We start from the raw sequence: 17,676 nt of genomic DNA, 5'->3' as shown, positions 1-17,676 counted from the left end.
GACTCCACTCCAAAACTACTAGAAATGATATCGAAATACAGCAGAGTTTCAGGATACAAAAGTAACACACAGAAATCTGTGGCTTTCCTATACACTAACAATGAACTAATAGAAAGAGAAATCGGAAAACAATTCCATTCACAATAGCATCAAAAAGAATAAAATACCTAGGAATACACCTACCCAAGGAAGTGAAAGACCTATACCCTGAAAACTACAACATACTCTTAAGAGAAATTAAAGAGGACACTAACAAATGGAAACTCATCCCATGCTCCTGGCTAGGAAGAATTAATATTGTCAAAATGGCCATCTGCCTAAAGGAATATACAGATTTGATGCAATCCCTATCAAATTACCAGCAACATTCTTCAATGAACTGGAACAAATAGTTCAAACATTCATATGGAAACACCAAAGACCCCAAATAGCCAAAGCAATCCTGAGAAAGAAGAATAAAGTAGGGGGGATCTCACTCCCCAACTTCAAGCTCTACTACAAAGCCATAGTAATCAAGACAATTTGGTACTGGCACAAGAACAGAGCCATAGACCAGTGGAACAGATTAGAGACTCCAGATATTAACCCAAACATATATGGTCAACTAATATTTGATAAAGGAGCCATGGACATACAATGGTGAAAAGACAGTCTCTTCAACAGATGGTGCTGGCAAAACTGGATGGCTAATGTAGGAGAATGAAACTGGACCATTGTCTAACCCCATACACAAAAGTAAATTCAAAATGGTTCAAAGACCTGAATTTAAGTCATGAAACCATGAAACTCTTAGAAAAAAACATAGGCAAAAATCTTTTAGACATAAACATGAGTGACCTCTTCTTGAACATATCTCCCCAGGCAAGGAAAACAAAAGCAAAAATCAACAGGTGGGACTATATTAAGCTGAAAAGCTTCTGTACAGCAAAAGACACTATCAATAAAACAAAAAGGAACCCTACAGTATGGGAGAATATATTTATAAATGACAGATCTGATAAAGGCTTGTCCAAAATATATAAAGAGCTCACACACCTCAACAAACAAAAAACAAATAATCCAATTAAAAAATTGGCAGAGGAACTGAACAGACAGTTCTCCAAAAAAGACATACAGATGGCCAAGAGACACATGAAAAGATGCTCCACATTGCTAATTATCAGAGAAATGCAAATTAAAACTGCAATGAGATATCACCTCACACCAGTAAGGATGGCTGCCATCCAAAAGACAAACAACAACAAATGTTGGCGAGGCTGTGGAGAAAGGGGAACCCTCCTACACTGCTGGTGGGAATGTAAATTAGTTCAACCACTGTGGAAAGCAGTATGGAGGTTCCTCAAAATGCTCAAAACGGACCTACCATTTGACCCAGGAATTCCACTCCTAGGAATTTACCCTAAGGACGCAGCAATCAAGTTTGAGAAAGACAGATGCACCCCTATGTTTATTGCAGTACTATTTACAATAGCCAAGAATTGGAAGCAACCTAAATGTCCATCGGTAGATGAATGGATAAAGAAGATGTGGTACATATACACAATGGAATACTACTTAGCCACAAGGAGAGGGCAAATTCTACCATTTGCAGCAACATGGATGGAGCTGGAGGATATCATGCTCAGTGAAATTACCCAAGCGGAGAAAGAGAAATACCAAATGATTTCACTCATCTGTGGAGTATAAGAACAAAGGAAAAACTGAAGGAACAAAACAGCAGTGGAACTACAGAACCCAAAAATGTACTAACAGGTACCAAAGGGAAGGGGACTGGGGAGGATGGGTGGGTAGGGAGGGATAAGGGGGGGGGGGGGTAGAAGAAAGGGGGTATTAAGATTAGCATGCATAGAGGGGGTAGGGAGAAAGGGGAGGGCTGTACAACACAGAGAAGACAAGTAGTGATTCTACAACATTTTGCTATGCTGATGGACAGTGACTGTAAAGTGGTTTATAGGGGGGACCTGGTATAGGGGAGAGCCTAGTAAACATAATATTCTTCATGTAAATACAGATTAAAGATAAAAAAATAAAAAATAAATTAAAAAAAGAAAGAAAGTAACGGGGGATTACTCCTTGACAGGATAAAACTTACTGTAAATCAACGATTAATGCATGCTTTAAATATCCTTAGTTTTGATCACTTAAAGGGTGTCAGATGATTGGCTATGGATGTATACTTTTCTGATAATATTCCTTTCTCTTAAAAAAAAAAAAAAAAGCAATTTCTGTGTGGTGACCTCCAATGCATTCTACACAATGGTATAAACAGCATATCAAAGTGTGGGCAAAGGGTCGGCTTGTGTTTATACAGAGGATCAAAGCCTAATTTGGCTACACAGAAAATGAACTAAGATACAATATGAAGAAGAACTTCCAACATTAGCATTCTCTGGAAGAGTCATAGCAGAAGATGATCATCAAAAAACCTCAACAAAGATCCAGGTGATGCTGCAGTTGTAGCTCCATCCATCCCACCGGTTCCTGGACTTGCCATTGGAATGAAGAAGGAGATATCTAAGCTGGCCTGTGCTTTCAGTAAAACAACAAATTTGACCGGATCTATACTGTTGGAACTCAACCAAGAATTAGGAGAAGTGCAAGTTGTAGCGCTCCAAAATCTTACAACTACAGACTATCTACTGTTAAAAGAACATATGGGATGTGAACAGTACCCAGGAATGGGTTGTTTTAATTTGTCTGATTTCTCTCCGACTGTTCAAGTACAGTTGGACAATATCTATCATATCATAGACAAATTTTCACAAATGCCTAGAGTGCCTAACTAATTTCCATGGCTTCACTGGAGATGGGTGGTAATTATAGATCTGCTTTGGTTATGTAACTGTATTCCTATTATGTTAATGTGTGTGTGCAATTTAATTAGTACTTTAAAATGTATACATGCTTAAGTTACTCTACAAGAAGATATGTCAAAGAAATAATCAATCCTCCCATGTTTTCTTCCATATGCTACCTCTATAGCTTTTCTTCTTCCTTCCTAATCAAAACCGTTAAATAGAATTCGTGCCTGATATCGAATTTACCGAGTATCATAATTCCTCCAAGTGGCAAAGATACCTCAAGACAAATGCTGGGCATAGAAGCCACAGGGCATAAATCTGCAAAGAAGTAAAAAGCTAACCTTTTCAAACAATATGGCTTCTCTCTCACTTACCAACTTTACATCTCCCTGTATGGCTCCGGAAGATGACTAGTTAGCCAGAGACGGGTAAGATTCCTCAAGGGAGGAACAACCTAAGACAGGCACAGTCGCAGGGGGGGTCATCAGGTGAGAAAATGGGGATCAACAGAGGTGAGGCTTAGAACCTCCCCCCCACCTGTTTTGAGAGAAATCTTCTGCATATGTGGATGTTTTATTGCCCTTGTCTAGCTTGGATTAACACATAGTCAACAGGCACACACCTGATCATCTACATTTGCTCTCTTACAACACTAAACTATGTTTTCTACCTTTATCTTGTATCTACCTACCACTTCAGCATTTTATTAAAAAAAATAATAATAAAGAGAGAAATGTGGGATCCACATATAAATCAAGTATAAAAATCAAACAAATATTCATATTTGACCTGATTGTTTATAGTTCACAATGCGTGATCGAAACCGAAAGTTTCTGTGATGACTGCCCTTGTACTGTTCACCATGTAAGAACTTATTCACTATGTAAGAATTTGTTCACCATGTAAGAACTTGTTCGTTATACTTCAGAAGATTGGCGACTGATGAGAATTAGGCTTGGGGTGGATTAATGATTGTGCATTGAGCATTGACTCCCCTATACAGAATTTTATTGTTGTTAACAACCATTTGATCAATAGATATGAGAGATGACCTCTCAAAATAAATAAATAAATAAATAAATAAAATAAAAATCATAAACGTGCTGACAGAGCTGCAGAGAAATATGCAAGAGCCAAGGCATGACATCTGGAGGGAGATTACAGAAATGAAACAATCTCCGGAAGGATTTATAAGCAGAATGGATAAGATACAAGAGGCCATTGATGGAATAGAAACCAGAGAACAGGAATGCATAGAAGCTGACGCAGAGAGAGATACAAGGATCTCCAGTAATGAAACAATATTAAGAGAACTGTGTGACCAATCCAAAAGGAACAATATCTGCATTATACGGGTACCAGACGAAGAAGAGAGATAAAAAGGGATAGTAAGTGCCTTTGAAGAAATGATTGCTGAAAACTTCCCCAAACTGGGGGAGGAAATAGTTGCTCAGGCTACAGAAACACACAGAACTTCTAACACAAGGGGCACAAAGAGGACAACACCAAGACACATAATAATTAAAATGGCAAAGATCAAGGAAAAGGACAGAGTATTAAAGGCAGCCAGAAAGAGAAAAAAGGTTACCTACAAAGGAAAAACCATCAGGCTATCATCAGACTTCTCAACAGAAACCTTACAGGCCAGAAGAGAATGGCATGATATATTTAATGCAATGAAACAGAAGGGCCTTGAACCAAGGATACTGTATCCAGCACCATTATTATTTAAATATGAAGTAGGGATTAAAAAATTCCCAGATGAGCAAAAGCTAAGGGAATTTGCCTCCCACAAACCACCTCTACACGGTATTTTAGAGGGACTGCTCTAGATGGGAGAACTCCTAAAAAGAGCACAGAACAAAACACCCAACATATGAAGAATGGAGGAGGAGGAATAAGAAGTGAGAGAAATAAAGAATCCTCAGACTGTGTTTTTAATAGCTCAATAAGCAAATTAAGTTAGACAGTAAGGTAGTAAAGAAGCTACCTTTGGTAACCACGAATCTAAAGCCTACAATGGCAAAAAGTACATATCTTTAAAGGTACCTTGAACCTTTGGTAACCACAAATCTAAAGCCTGCAATGGCAATAAGTACATATCTTTCAATAATCACCCTAAATGTAAATGGACTGAATGTACCAATTAAAAGACACAGAGTAAGAGAATGGATAAAAAAGTAAGACCCATCTATATGCTGCTTACAAGAGACTCACCTCAAATGCAAAGACATGCACAGATTAAAGGTCAAGGGATGGAAAAAGATATCTCATGCAAACAACAGGGAGAAAAAAGCAGGTGTTGCAATACTAGTATCAGACAAAATAGACTTCAAAACAAAGAAAGGAACAAGAGATAAAGAAGGATATTACATTATGATATAGGGCTCAGTCCAACAAGAGGATATAACCATTATAAACATATATGCACCCTATACAGGTGCATCAATATATGTGAAACAAATACTAAGAGAATTAAAGAGGAAATAGAATTCACCGCATTCATTTTGGGAGACTTTAATACACCACTCACTCCAAGGGACAGATCCACCAGACAGAAAATAATTAAGGACACAGAGGCACTGAGCAACAGACTAAAACAGATGGACCTAATAGACATCTATATAACTCTACATCCAAAAGCAACAGGATACACATTCTTATCAAGTGCACATGGAACATTATCCAGAATAGACCATATACTAGGCCACAAAAAGAGCCTCAGTAAATTTCAAAAGACTGAAATCCTACCAACCAACTTTTCAGAACACATAGGTAAAAAACTAGAAATAAATTGTACAAAGAAAGCAAAAAGTCTCACAAACACATGAAGGCTTAACAACATGCTCCTAAATAATCAATGGATCAATGACCAAATTAAAATGGAGATACAGCAATATATGGAAACAAATGACAACAACAACACAAAGCCCCAACTTATGTGGGATGCAGCAAAAGCAGTCTTAAGAGGAAAGTATATAGCAATCCATGCATATTTAAAGAAGGAAGAACAATCCCAAATGAATAGTCCAATGTCACAATTATTGAAATTGGAAAAAGAAGAACAAATGAGGCCTAAGGTCAGCAGAAGGAGAGACATAATAAAGATCAGAGAAGAAATAAATAAAATTGAGAAGAATGAAACAATAGAAAAAATCAATGAAACCAAGAGCTGGTTCTTTGAGAAAATAAACAAAATAGATAAGCCTCTAGCAAGACTTCTTAAGAGGAAAAAGAGAGTCAACACACATCAACAGAATCAGAAACAAGAAAGGAAAAATCATGACGGACCCCACAGAAATACAAGGAATTATTAGAGACTACTATGAAAACCTATATGCTAACAAGCTAGAAAAACAAGGAGAAATAGACAACTTCCTAGAAAAACACAACCTTACAAGACTGACTCAGAAAGAAACAGAATATCTAAAAAGACCAATTACCAGCAACAAAATTGAAGTGGTAATCAAAAAACTACCCAAGAACAAAACCCCCAGGCCAGATGGATTTACCTCGGAATTTTATCAGACATACAGAGAAGACATAATACCCATTCTCCTTAAAGTTTTCCAAAAAATAGAAGAGGAGGGGATACTCCCAAACTCATTCTATGAAGCCAACATCACCCTAATACCAAAACCAGGCAAAGACCCCACCAAAAAAGAAAATTACAGACTAATATCCCTGATGAATGTAGATGCAAAAATACTCAATAAAATATTAGCAAACAGAATTCAACAGCATATCAAAAGGATCATACACCATGACCAAGTAGGATTCATCCCAGGGATGCAAGGATGGTACAACATTCGAAAATCCATCAACATCATCAACCATATCAACAAAAAGAAGGACAAAAACCACATGATCATCTCCACACACGCTTAAAAAGCATTTGACAAAATTCAACATCCATTCAGATTAAAACTCTCAACAAAATGGGTATAGAGGGCAAGTACCTCAACATAATAAAGGCCATATATGATAAACTGACAGCCAACATCATACTGAACAGTGAGAGGCTGAAAGCTTTTCCTATGAAATCAGGAACAAGACAGGGATGCGCACTCTCCCCACTGTTAATCAACATAGTACTGGAGGTCCTAGTCACAGCAATTAGACAAATCTAAGAAATACAAGGAATCCAGACTGGTAAAGAAGTCAAACTGTCACTATTTGCAGATGACATGATACTGTACATAAAAAACCCAAAAGACTCCACTCCAAAACTACTAGAACTAATATCACAATTCAGCAAAGTTGCAGGATACAAAATTAACACACAGAAATCTGTAGCTTTCCTATACACTAACAATAAACCAATAGAAAGAGAAATCAGGAAAACAATTCCATTCACAATAGCATCAAAAAGAATAAAATATCTAGGAATAAATCTAACCAAAGAAGTGAAAGACCGATACCCTGAAAACTACAAGACACTCTTAAGAGAAATTAAAGAGGACACTAACAAATGGAAACCCATCCCATGCTCATGGCTAGGAAGAATTAATATTGTCAAAATGGCCATCCTTCCCAAAGCAATATACAGATTCGATGCAATCCCTATCAAATTACCAACAGCATTCTTCAATGAACTGGAACAAATAGTTCAAAAATTCGTATGGAACCACCAAAGACCCCAAATAGCCAAAGCAATCCTGAGAAGGAAGAATAAAGTAGGGGGGATCTTGCTTCCCAATTGCAAGCTCTACTACAAAGCCACAGTAATCAAGATAATTTGGTACTGGCACAAGAACAGAGTCACAGACCAGTGGAACAGAACAGAGACTCCAAACATTAACCCAAACATATATGGTCAATTAATATACCATAAAGGAGCCATGGACATACAACGGGGAAATGACAGTCACTTCAACAGATGGTGCTGGCAAAACTGGTCCGCTACATGTAAGAGAATAAAACAGGATCACAGTCTAACCCCATACACAAAAGTAAATTCAAATGGATCAAAGACCTGAATGTAAGTCATGAAACCATAAAACTCTTAGAAGAAAACATAGGCAAAAATCTTATGGACATAAACATGAGTGACTTCTTCATGAACATATCTCCCTAGGCAAGGAAAACAAAAGCAAAAATGAACAGGTGGGACTATATCAAACTGAAAAGCTTCTATACAGCAAAGGACACCATCAATAGAACAAAAAGGTATCCTACAGTATGGAAGACTATATTCATAAATGACAGATCTGATAAAGGATTGACATTCAAAATATATAAAGAGTTCACGCACCTCAACAAACAAAAAACAAATAATCCAGTTAAAAAATGGGCAGAGGACCTGAATAGACAGTTCTCTAAAGAAGAAATTCAGATGGCCAACAGACACATGAAAACATGCTCCACATCGCTTGTCATCAGAGAAATGCAAATTCAAACCACAATGAGATATCACCTCACACCAGTAAGGATCGCCACCATCCAAAAGACAAACAACAATAAATGTTGGCGAAGTTGTGGAGAAAGGGGAACCCTCCTACACTGCTGGTGGGAATGTAAATTAGTTCAACCATTGTGGAAAGCAGTATGGAGGTTCCTCAAACTGCTTAAAATAGAAATACCATTTGACCCAGGAATTCCACTTCTAGGAATTTACCGTAAGAATGCAGCACTCCAGTTTGAAAAAGACATATGCACCCCTATGTTTATCACAGCACTATTTACAATAGCCAAGAAATGGAAGCAACCCAAGTGTCCATCAGTAGATAAATGGATAAAGATGATGTGGTACATATACACAATGGAATATTATTCAGCCATAAGAAGAAAACAAATTCTACAATTTGCAACAACATGGATGGAGCTAGAGGGTATTATGCTCAGTGAAATAAGCCAGGTGGAGAAAGACAAGTACCAAATGATTTCACTCATATGTGGAGTAAAGAGCAAAGAAAAATTGAAGGAACAAAACATCAGCAGAATCACAGAACCCATGAATGGCCTAACAGTTACCAAAGAGAAAGGGACTGGGGATGATGGGTGGGAAGGGAGGGATAAGGGCGGGAAAAAGAAATGGGGCATTACAAGTAGCATGTATAATGTGGAGGGGGTACGGGCCGGCCTCTACAACACAGAGAAGACAAGTAGTGATTTTGCAGTATCTTACTACGCTGATGGACAGTGACTGTGAAGGAGTATGTGGGGAGGACTTGGTGAAGGGGAGAGCCTAGTAAACATAATGCTCTTTGTGTTATTATAGAGTAATGATACCAGAAAAAAAAATCTCTGGGATGCAGGAAAAGAAGTTTGAAGAGGAAAGTCCATAGTGATACAGGCCTAACTCAAGAAACAAGAAACATCTAAAATAAAAAATTTAATCCTATAGCTAAGTGAACTAGAATAACAAGAACAAACAAATCCCAGAGGAAGTAAAAGGAAGGAAATAATATAAATCATAAATGAAATACAGGCTAAAAAAAACAATTTAAAAGATCGATGCAACTAAGAAGTGGTTATTTGAAGATAAACAAAATTGACTGACCTTTAGCTAGACTCATCAAGAAAAAGAGAGGACTAAAATAAATCAGAAACAAAAAAGAAGTTACAACCAACACCACAGAAATACATAGGATTATAAGCAAATACAATGAAAAAGTATATGCCAATATATTGAACAAACTAGAAGAAATGGATAAATTCCTAGAAATAAGGGATATTCTAGACTGAACCATGAAGAAATAAAAAATTTGAACAGACTAATTACTGGTGACAAAATAGAACAAGTAATCAAAAAACACCTAACAGACAAAAGTTCAGGTACAGATGGCTTCACAGATAAATTCTACCAAATATTTAAAGAAGAGTTAATACTTATCCTTCTCAAAGTATTACAAATATTGAAGAGGAAGGAAAGCACCCAAATTCTTTCTGGGAGGCCAGCATCACCCTGATACCAAAAACAGACAAAGACATCACAAATAAGGATAATCACAGACCAATATCCCTCATGAAAATAGAGCCAAAAATCCTCAACAAAATATTAGAAAACCAAATTCAACAATACAATGAAAGGATCATTCATGATGACCAAGTGGGATTTGTTCTGGGGATGCAAGGATGGTACAATGTTTGTAAGTCAATTAACATCATACACCACATTAACAAAAGTAAGGATAAAAACCACATGACCATCTCCATAGATGCAGAAAAAGCATTTGACAAAATTCAACATCCATTCATGATAAAAACTCTCAACAAAGTAGGTGGAGAGGTAATGTGACAAAGGTAACATCATACTCACTGGTGAAAAGCCAAAAGCTTTCCGTCTGAGATCAGACACAAGACAGGATGCCCACTCTCTCACCACTTCTATTCAACATAGTGCTGGAAGTCCTTGAAACAGCAATCAGGCAAGAAAAAAGAACTAAAAAGATTTCAAATTGGTAAGGAAGAAGCAAAATTGTCACTATTTGCAGATGCCGTAACACTATATATAGAAAAACTTAAAGACTCCACCAAAAAACTATTAAAACTAATAAATGAATGAGTAAAGTCACAAAATACAAACTCAATATACAGAAATTTGTATGTTTCTACATGCTAATAACAAAGTAGCAGAAAGAGAAATCAAGAAAACAATTCCATTTACAATTGCATCAAAAAGATTAAAATAGTGAGGAATAAATGTAGACAAGGAAGTGCAACATCTGTACACTGAAAACTATGAGACACTGATGAAAGAAACTGAAGATGACACAAATAAATGTAAAAATACACCATGCTCATGGATAGGAAGATATAATATTGTTAAAATGGACACTCTATCCAAAGCAGATTCAATGCAACTTCTATCAAAATACCAATGGCATTTTTCACAGAACTAGAGCAGACAGTTCAAATTTGCATGGAACCACAAAAAATCTTTGAATAACCAAATTAATCTCAAGAAAGAAAAACAAAGCTGGAGATATTAGACTCCCTGATCTCAAACTATACTACCAAGCTATAGTAATCAAAGTAATAGGGTACTGGCATAAAAATAGATACATAGATAAATGCAACAAAATAGAGAGTCCAAAAATAAACCCATGACCGTATGGTTAATTAATATATGACAAGGGAGTTAAGAATATACAATGAGTCAGAACTCACACACCTCAACACCCAAAAAGCAAATAACCCTATTAAAAAATAGGAGGAGGATAAGAACAGACACTTCTCCAAAGAAGAAATTCAGATGGCCAACAAGCACATGAAAAAATACTCCACATCGCTAATTATCAGGGAAACGCAAATTAAAACCACAATGAGACATCACCTCATGCCAGTTAGGATGGCCAACATAGAAAAGACTAGGAACAACAAATGCTGGCGAGGATGTGGAGAAAGGGGAACCCTCCTACACTGCTGGTGGGAATGTAAACTAGTTCAACCACTGTGGAAAGCAGTATGGAGATTCCTCAAAAAACTCAAAATAGAAATACCATTTGGCCCAGGAATTCCACTCCTAGGAATTTACCCTAAGAATGCAGCAGCCCAGTTTGAGAAAGACATATGCACCCCTATGTTTACTGCAGCACTATTTACAATAGCCAAGAAATGGAAGCAACCTAAGTGTCCATCAGTAGATGAATGGACAAAGAAGATGTGGTACATATACACAATGGAATATTATTCAGCCATAAGAAGAAAACAAATCCTACCATTTGCAACAACATGGATGGAGCTAGAGGATATTATGCTCAGTGAAATAAGCCAGGTGGAGAAAGACAAGTATCAAATGATTTCACTCATCTGTGGAGTATAAGAACAAAGCAAAAACTGAAGGAACAAAACAGCAGCAGACTCACAGAACCCAAGAATGGACTAACAGTTACCAAAGGGAAAGGGACTGGGGAGGGTGGGTGGAAAGGGAGGGAGAAGGGGAATAAGGGGCATTACGATTAGCACACATAACCTGGTGGGGGGAGTTACGGGGAAGGCAGTATAGCACAGAGAAGACAAGTAGTGACTCTGTAACATTTTACTACACTGATGGACAGTGACTGTAATGGGGTATGTGGTGGGAACTTGATAATGGGGGGAATCTAGTACCATAATGTTGCTCATGTGATTTTATATTAATGATGCCAAAATAAAAAAAACTAAAAAAAAAAATTTTTTTTAAAGAAAATACAATGAGGAAAAAAGTCTCTTCAGTAAATAGTATTGGGATAACTGGACAGCAATACATGCAAATACATGAAACTGGACCATTGTCTTACACCATACCCAAAAATAAACTCAAAATGGATTAAAGGCCTAAATATAAGACCTGAAACAATAAAACCCCTAGATAAAAACATAAGCAGTACATTCTTGGACATCAGCACTCATAATTTTTTTATGGATATATGTCTTCCCAGGTAAGGTAAACAAAAGCAAAAATCAACAAGTGGCACTACATCAAGCTAAAAAGCTTATGCACAGCAAAGGAAATCATCAGCAAAAAAGGCAACCTATTGAATGGGAGATATTTGAAAATGATATATCCAACAAAGGAGTTAATATCCAAAATATAAAGATTATAATTCAACACCAAAAAGACAAATAATCCAATTTAAAAATGTGCAGAGGACCTAAACAGACATTCTTCCAGAGAAGACATATACATGGCCCACAGGTACATGAAAAGATGCTCAGCATCACTAATCAAGAGGGAAATGCAAATCAAAATGAGGTATCACCGCACACCAGTCAAAATAGCTAGCATCAAAAAGACTAGAAAAAACAAGTGTTGGTGAGGATGTGCAGAAGAGGAACCCTTCTCTGTTGGCGAGAATGTAAATTGATACAGCCACTATAGAAAATAGTATGGATGTTCCTCTGAAAAAAAAACCTAAAAATAGAAATACTATATAACCCAGTTTCTTTTCTGGTAATTTACCCAAAGAAAACAAAAACAGTAATTTGAAAAGACATAGGTATCCCTATGTTTATTGAACCATTATTTACAATAACCAAGATATGGAAGCAACAGAAGTGCCCACTGTTATATAAATGGATAAAGAAGATGTAGTATATATATACCACGGACTATTACTCAGCCATAAAAAGAATGAAATCTTGTCATTTGGGACAACATGGACAGACCTACAGGGTATTATGCTAAGTGAAATGAGGCAGAGAAAGATTAGTACCATATGATTTCACTTATATGTGTGTCCTAAAAAAACAAAACAAATGAACAAAACAGAAATAGACTCAAAGAGAACAGACTGGAGATTGCCATAGGGGAAGTGGGTGGGGGATGGGCGAGATAGGTGAAGGGAAAAAAAGAGAGACACTCAATTACAAAATAAATCACAGGGATTAAAGGTACAGCATAGGTAATATAGACAATAATTGTAATATCTTTGTACAGTGACAGTTGGTAACTACACTTACCAGTAAGCATTTCATCATGTGTATAATTGTGGAACCTGAAACCAACTGTATTGTGCACCTGAAACCAATATAATGGTATATAACAACTATACTTCAACAAAAATATAATCTATACATCTTTCCCTCTCCATCTCTTTCCTTATTTCCCTCCCTCCCTTCCTCTCTCTCTCCCTCTGATCCCCCACCCCCATCTCTCTCCATACACATATACACACATATACCCCATATCCTGTTGTTTCTGTTTCTCTGGAAAACTCTGGCTAATATAACTCGCACACCATCAACTCATCCCTCAAAAAATGATCCCAACACCAACAATATATAATCACTTTATCCTTCCTTTTTTACCTTATTTTTTGACAAAGTAATACCTCAATAAATTAATCCTATAAAAACAGCAACTTCCTTAATCATATACTTAGCAGGGTCTATAAGGAATGGAACATCTTTTAAAAACTGCAAACCAAACTTAACATCGTTTTGTGGGGCTTCCACAAGTCTACATGCATCTGAATTATGGAAGGCTAACAATCAGGAAAAGTGAAGTCAATGAAGTTTCACTTTACCATCAAAGCCTAGCCTCTTCTCTGTGGTTTCCATTTTCTTTCAACAACCTTATCAACATATCAGTTCCCCAAATCTTATGCTGATTTCAATATGGTGTTGAATGCCTCTAATAAGTTTATTATTTCACATTTTTTTCTTTTCAACTCCAAACTTTCCATTTGCTTTTTCTATAATGTCTGTCTCATTATTGAGATTTTCTTTTTGTTGAGTCATTGTTATCATACTTTCCTTTAACTCTAGGAACATGGTTCATTCAGTTCTTAGAACATTTTTACAATAGCTGTTTTAAAATCCTTCTCTGTAAAATTTAACATCTGAAGACAATCAGCAACAATATCTATTGCCTGCCTTTATTTCACAATATGCTACACTTTCTTGATATGTTTCATAACATTATGTTGAAAACTAGACATTAAAATTATATAAATATAATATATAACATCTCTGGAAATATGTCTTCTTCTATAATGTGCAGTTTCTACTATCACTATTCAGTTTTACTTTTCTTTAACTCTTGTTCTTATTTTAAAGCCTGGTCTTCAGGGGAGCTTCACCTGTGTCTATGTAACTTAGTAGTTAGTCAATGATTTAACAGAGAATTTGTTCAAATACTCAATAAACGTTGTCAACTTTTACTCAAACTCAATAAAGATCATCATCCTTTACAAAAGGATCTATGTGTAGACAAGGGAGCAGATTTAATACTCAAAACATATCCAAGTCTCCCCAGATTTTAGTTTCCCTGAACCCTTTCGTGGCTCCTCTGTACCAACATGAAGCCCCACCTAACCAGGACTTTATGCTAAGAGCCACTGACCCTCTCAACTCTTATGCCCCCAAGACTGTAACTTCCATGGACAGTGCTGCTCGGCATGGCAAAACCTGCCACTCCAGGTTGAATGGGCACCTTCCGAATTGTGTTTTCATGCTTTTCTTTCCTTATTCCATATTTGACACAGTGATGAGTACAGAGTACATTTTTGCTTACTTCTACCCAGAAATTACACTGGAAGAAATTTGCCTTATAACCCATGTGGTCAAACCGTATTCCTAGAAAGCAACAATTAAGACTCCAAGATCTAATCATGTTATACTATTTTCACATTTCTCCTTCTCTCCACTGCACCCATGCTATAAAGTGCACACTATGAGCTGACAGCATGTGTTAAAGACTGTTGAATGCCAGACTAATATCCATTTTGATTATCTTCTTTGCTAACAAACCATGATCATTCCCTAGCTTTCCTTGTAATTATAAGTTAAGTTGAGAAGATGCACTAATTGAAAAGAAAATGACTATCTTGAGATCATTAGGGAAAGAGGTCACATTCTAAAGATGTCAAAGCTAGGAAGAACCTAGGTCACTAATGATATCATAGAAACATTTCACTAGCCATGTACTGCCTACCCACAGACTTTTAATTACATGGTTTGTGTAGGCCACTGTAACTACCAGAAGCTGAACTTAATTCCTAAATGGAATGATACAGTGAAAAGAATGCCACAAACCTGATAATTAGATCACTATAAGCCATTGAGAAGAATATTATTCTCATTTAATATATGTAGAAAGTGGATAAAAATCTGACTTTATGAGTAATAACAAATAATCAATTGAGTCCACAGCCCTCTCACTGTCACACAAAAAATGCGTAGCATTAAAAGCATGCCTGCTGGGTTTGAGTCCACAGCTCCACTCCACTTCAGTTTTTCTAAGCTATAAAACAGGATTAAGAATGGTATCTATCTTCTCATAGTACTGCAATAAGGAGTAAGAGAAAATTCATGCAATGCCTTCAGAACAGTGCCAAGCACATGCTACAGCAACAATGTTAGTGATAGCTCATGATGACAACTAGTAAGTTGTGATAGGCCATCATAAAAGTGACTATATTAAAAACACATAAAGTAAAAGACACTTTTCTTAATGATGTTAATTTTCAATTTCAAGACTGAATTTTGATCTATTGTTGGTTTTCTTTTGTCTCTTGCTATCACCCTGCAGATAAGCAAACAGTGAGCAGAGAAATACTGAGATGTAAGTAACAGGAAACCCTAAGATGTTTTCTCTTCTTTCCCTTTTCTCTTGTAAGAGCATAGCCTTATATTGACACAGATTTTAAGACATCAAAGTTCCCCCTCTGGAATAACAATATAAAGTTTTAATTAACAGTGGTTCAAAATTTTTTATATTTCCTTACCCAGAAGATCCAGTGCTCTTACAAACACCAAGGAGGGGCCTTTTTTCAGCAAAGTTGTCACACTTTTGAGCACCTGATGTGGAACAAAAAATTAAGTGTGAAACAAAATTTTGAGAAGTATTTTATATATTTCCCATTATTTTCACATTCTCAAATTTTATACCTGAAGAGATAGCAAACATTCATTATAAATTAACATAATTTATACTCTTAAAAAATAGGAAAGTTATAAATAAACCTACAACTATTTTTAAAAGTAAACCACCATTCAAAATCTTTTCTTTTTTAATTGGCACTGAATCCAATCTTTTTTGTGGGGGGAGACCCACAAATGTATTTATTTTCTTTGTAATCTCTACACATACTTTGTGCCTGATTGACTCACAAAATCAGCCCACCAAGAGGACTACCCATCTGGACGGAAAAGCTAAAATTCTTTTCTGGTGTTGAGAAGTCCTTTTATATTATATTATGTCTCCCTCCAGCCATATTTCTGCCAGTAACCAGGAACTATTTCTCCCTGCCACCTCTTTTTTTTAATGAAGTAGAGTTGATATACAATCCTATATTGGTTTCCAGTATACACCACAATGATTCAACAGTTACCTAAATTATTAAATCCTCACTCCAACCACTGCAGTTACTATCTGTCAGCACAGGAAGATGTTACAGAATTATTGGCTATATTCTCCATGCTGTGCTAACATTCCTGTGACCAGATTACATTATGATTGACAACTGTTATGCCCCTTTATCACCAACCACCCACTCCAACTGCTCTGCAACGACAACCACTAGTCACTTCTCAGTGTCTGAGTCTACTGCTATTTTGTTCATTTTGTTTTATTTTGTTTTTCGATTCCACAACAAGTGAAATCATATGGTATTTGTTTTTCTCTGCCTGGCTAATTTCACTGAGTATAATATCCTCCAGGTCCATCCATGTTGTTGCAAATGGCAGGATTTTTCTCTTTTTTGTAGCTGAATAATCCATTGTGTGTATGTACCACTTCTTTATTCCTCTACTGATGGACACTTTAGTTGCTTCCGTAGCTTGGCTAAATATCTTGGCTATTGTAGATAATGCGGCAATACACATAGGGGTAAATATATCTTTCAAATCAGGAATAGTTTTTCAGTGGAGTCTTTAGGGTTTTATATATATATATATATATCATGTCATCTGCAAATAGTGACATTTTAATTTCTTCCTTACCAATCTGGATGCCTTTTATCCCTTGAATTTGTTTGATGCCATGGCAAGGACCTCCAGGACTATGTTAAATAGAAATGGGGAGGGAGAGTGGGCATCCTTGTCTTGTTCCTGATCTTAGAGGAAAAGCTTTCAGCTTTTCAATATTTACTATGATGTTATCTGTAGGTTTGTCATATAGGGCCTTTATTATGTGAGGTATATACCCCCATACCCATTTTGTTCAGAGCTTTTATCAATAATGGATGTTGAATCCTGTCAAATGATTTTTCTGCATCTATTGAGATGCTCATGTAATTTTTACCTTTTTTTTGTTAATGTGGTGTATGATGTTAACTGATTTAAAAACATTGTACAATCCTTGCATCACTGGGATAAATCCCCCTTGCTCATGATGGATAATCCTTTTGATGTATCTTTAAACTCAGTCTGCCAACACTTTGTTGAGGATTTTTGCATCCATGTTCATCAGGGATATTGGTCTAAAATTTACTTTTTTGGTAGTATC

At 36.4% G+C, this 17,676-nt stretch overlaps 1 protein-coding gene across 24 annotated transcripts in view; it reads right to left on the bottom strand.

Moving 5' to 3' along the window:
- Positions 1–17,676, bottom strand: part of BCAS3 (BCAS3 microtubule associated cell migration factor) — a 632,290-nt gene that overhangs the window by 514,170 nt on the left and 100,444 nt on the right. For all 24 annotated transcript variants that reach the window (XR_012130638.1, XR_012130636.1, XR_012130640.1 and 21 more), the window contains exon 7: positions 15,956–16,028. Coding sequence is in view for 18 of the 24 variants with exons in the window: in XM_073235300.1 (XP_073091401.1) it covers positions 15,956–16,028 (73 nt within the window). In the remaining 6 variants the exon portion in view is untranslated. The remainder of the gene's footprint in view (positions 1–15,955; positions 16,029–17,676) is intronic.

This window comes from Manis javanica, chromosome 4 (genome assembly GCF_040802235.1).
Source record: "Manis javanica isolate MJ-LG chromosome 4, MJ_LKY, whole genome shotgun sequence".
Lineage (NCBI taxonomy): Eukaryota > Metazoa > Chordata > Mammalia > Pholidota > Manidae > Manis > Manis javanica.
Note: the sequence above shows the minus strand (reverse complement) of the source record. Positions and strands in the feature narration are given on the sequence as shown.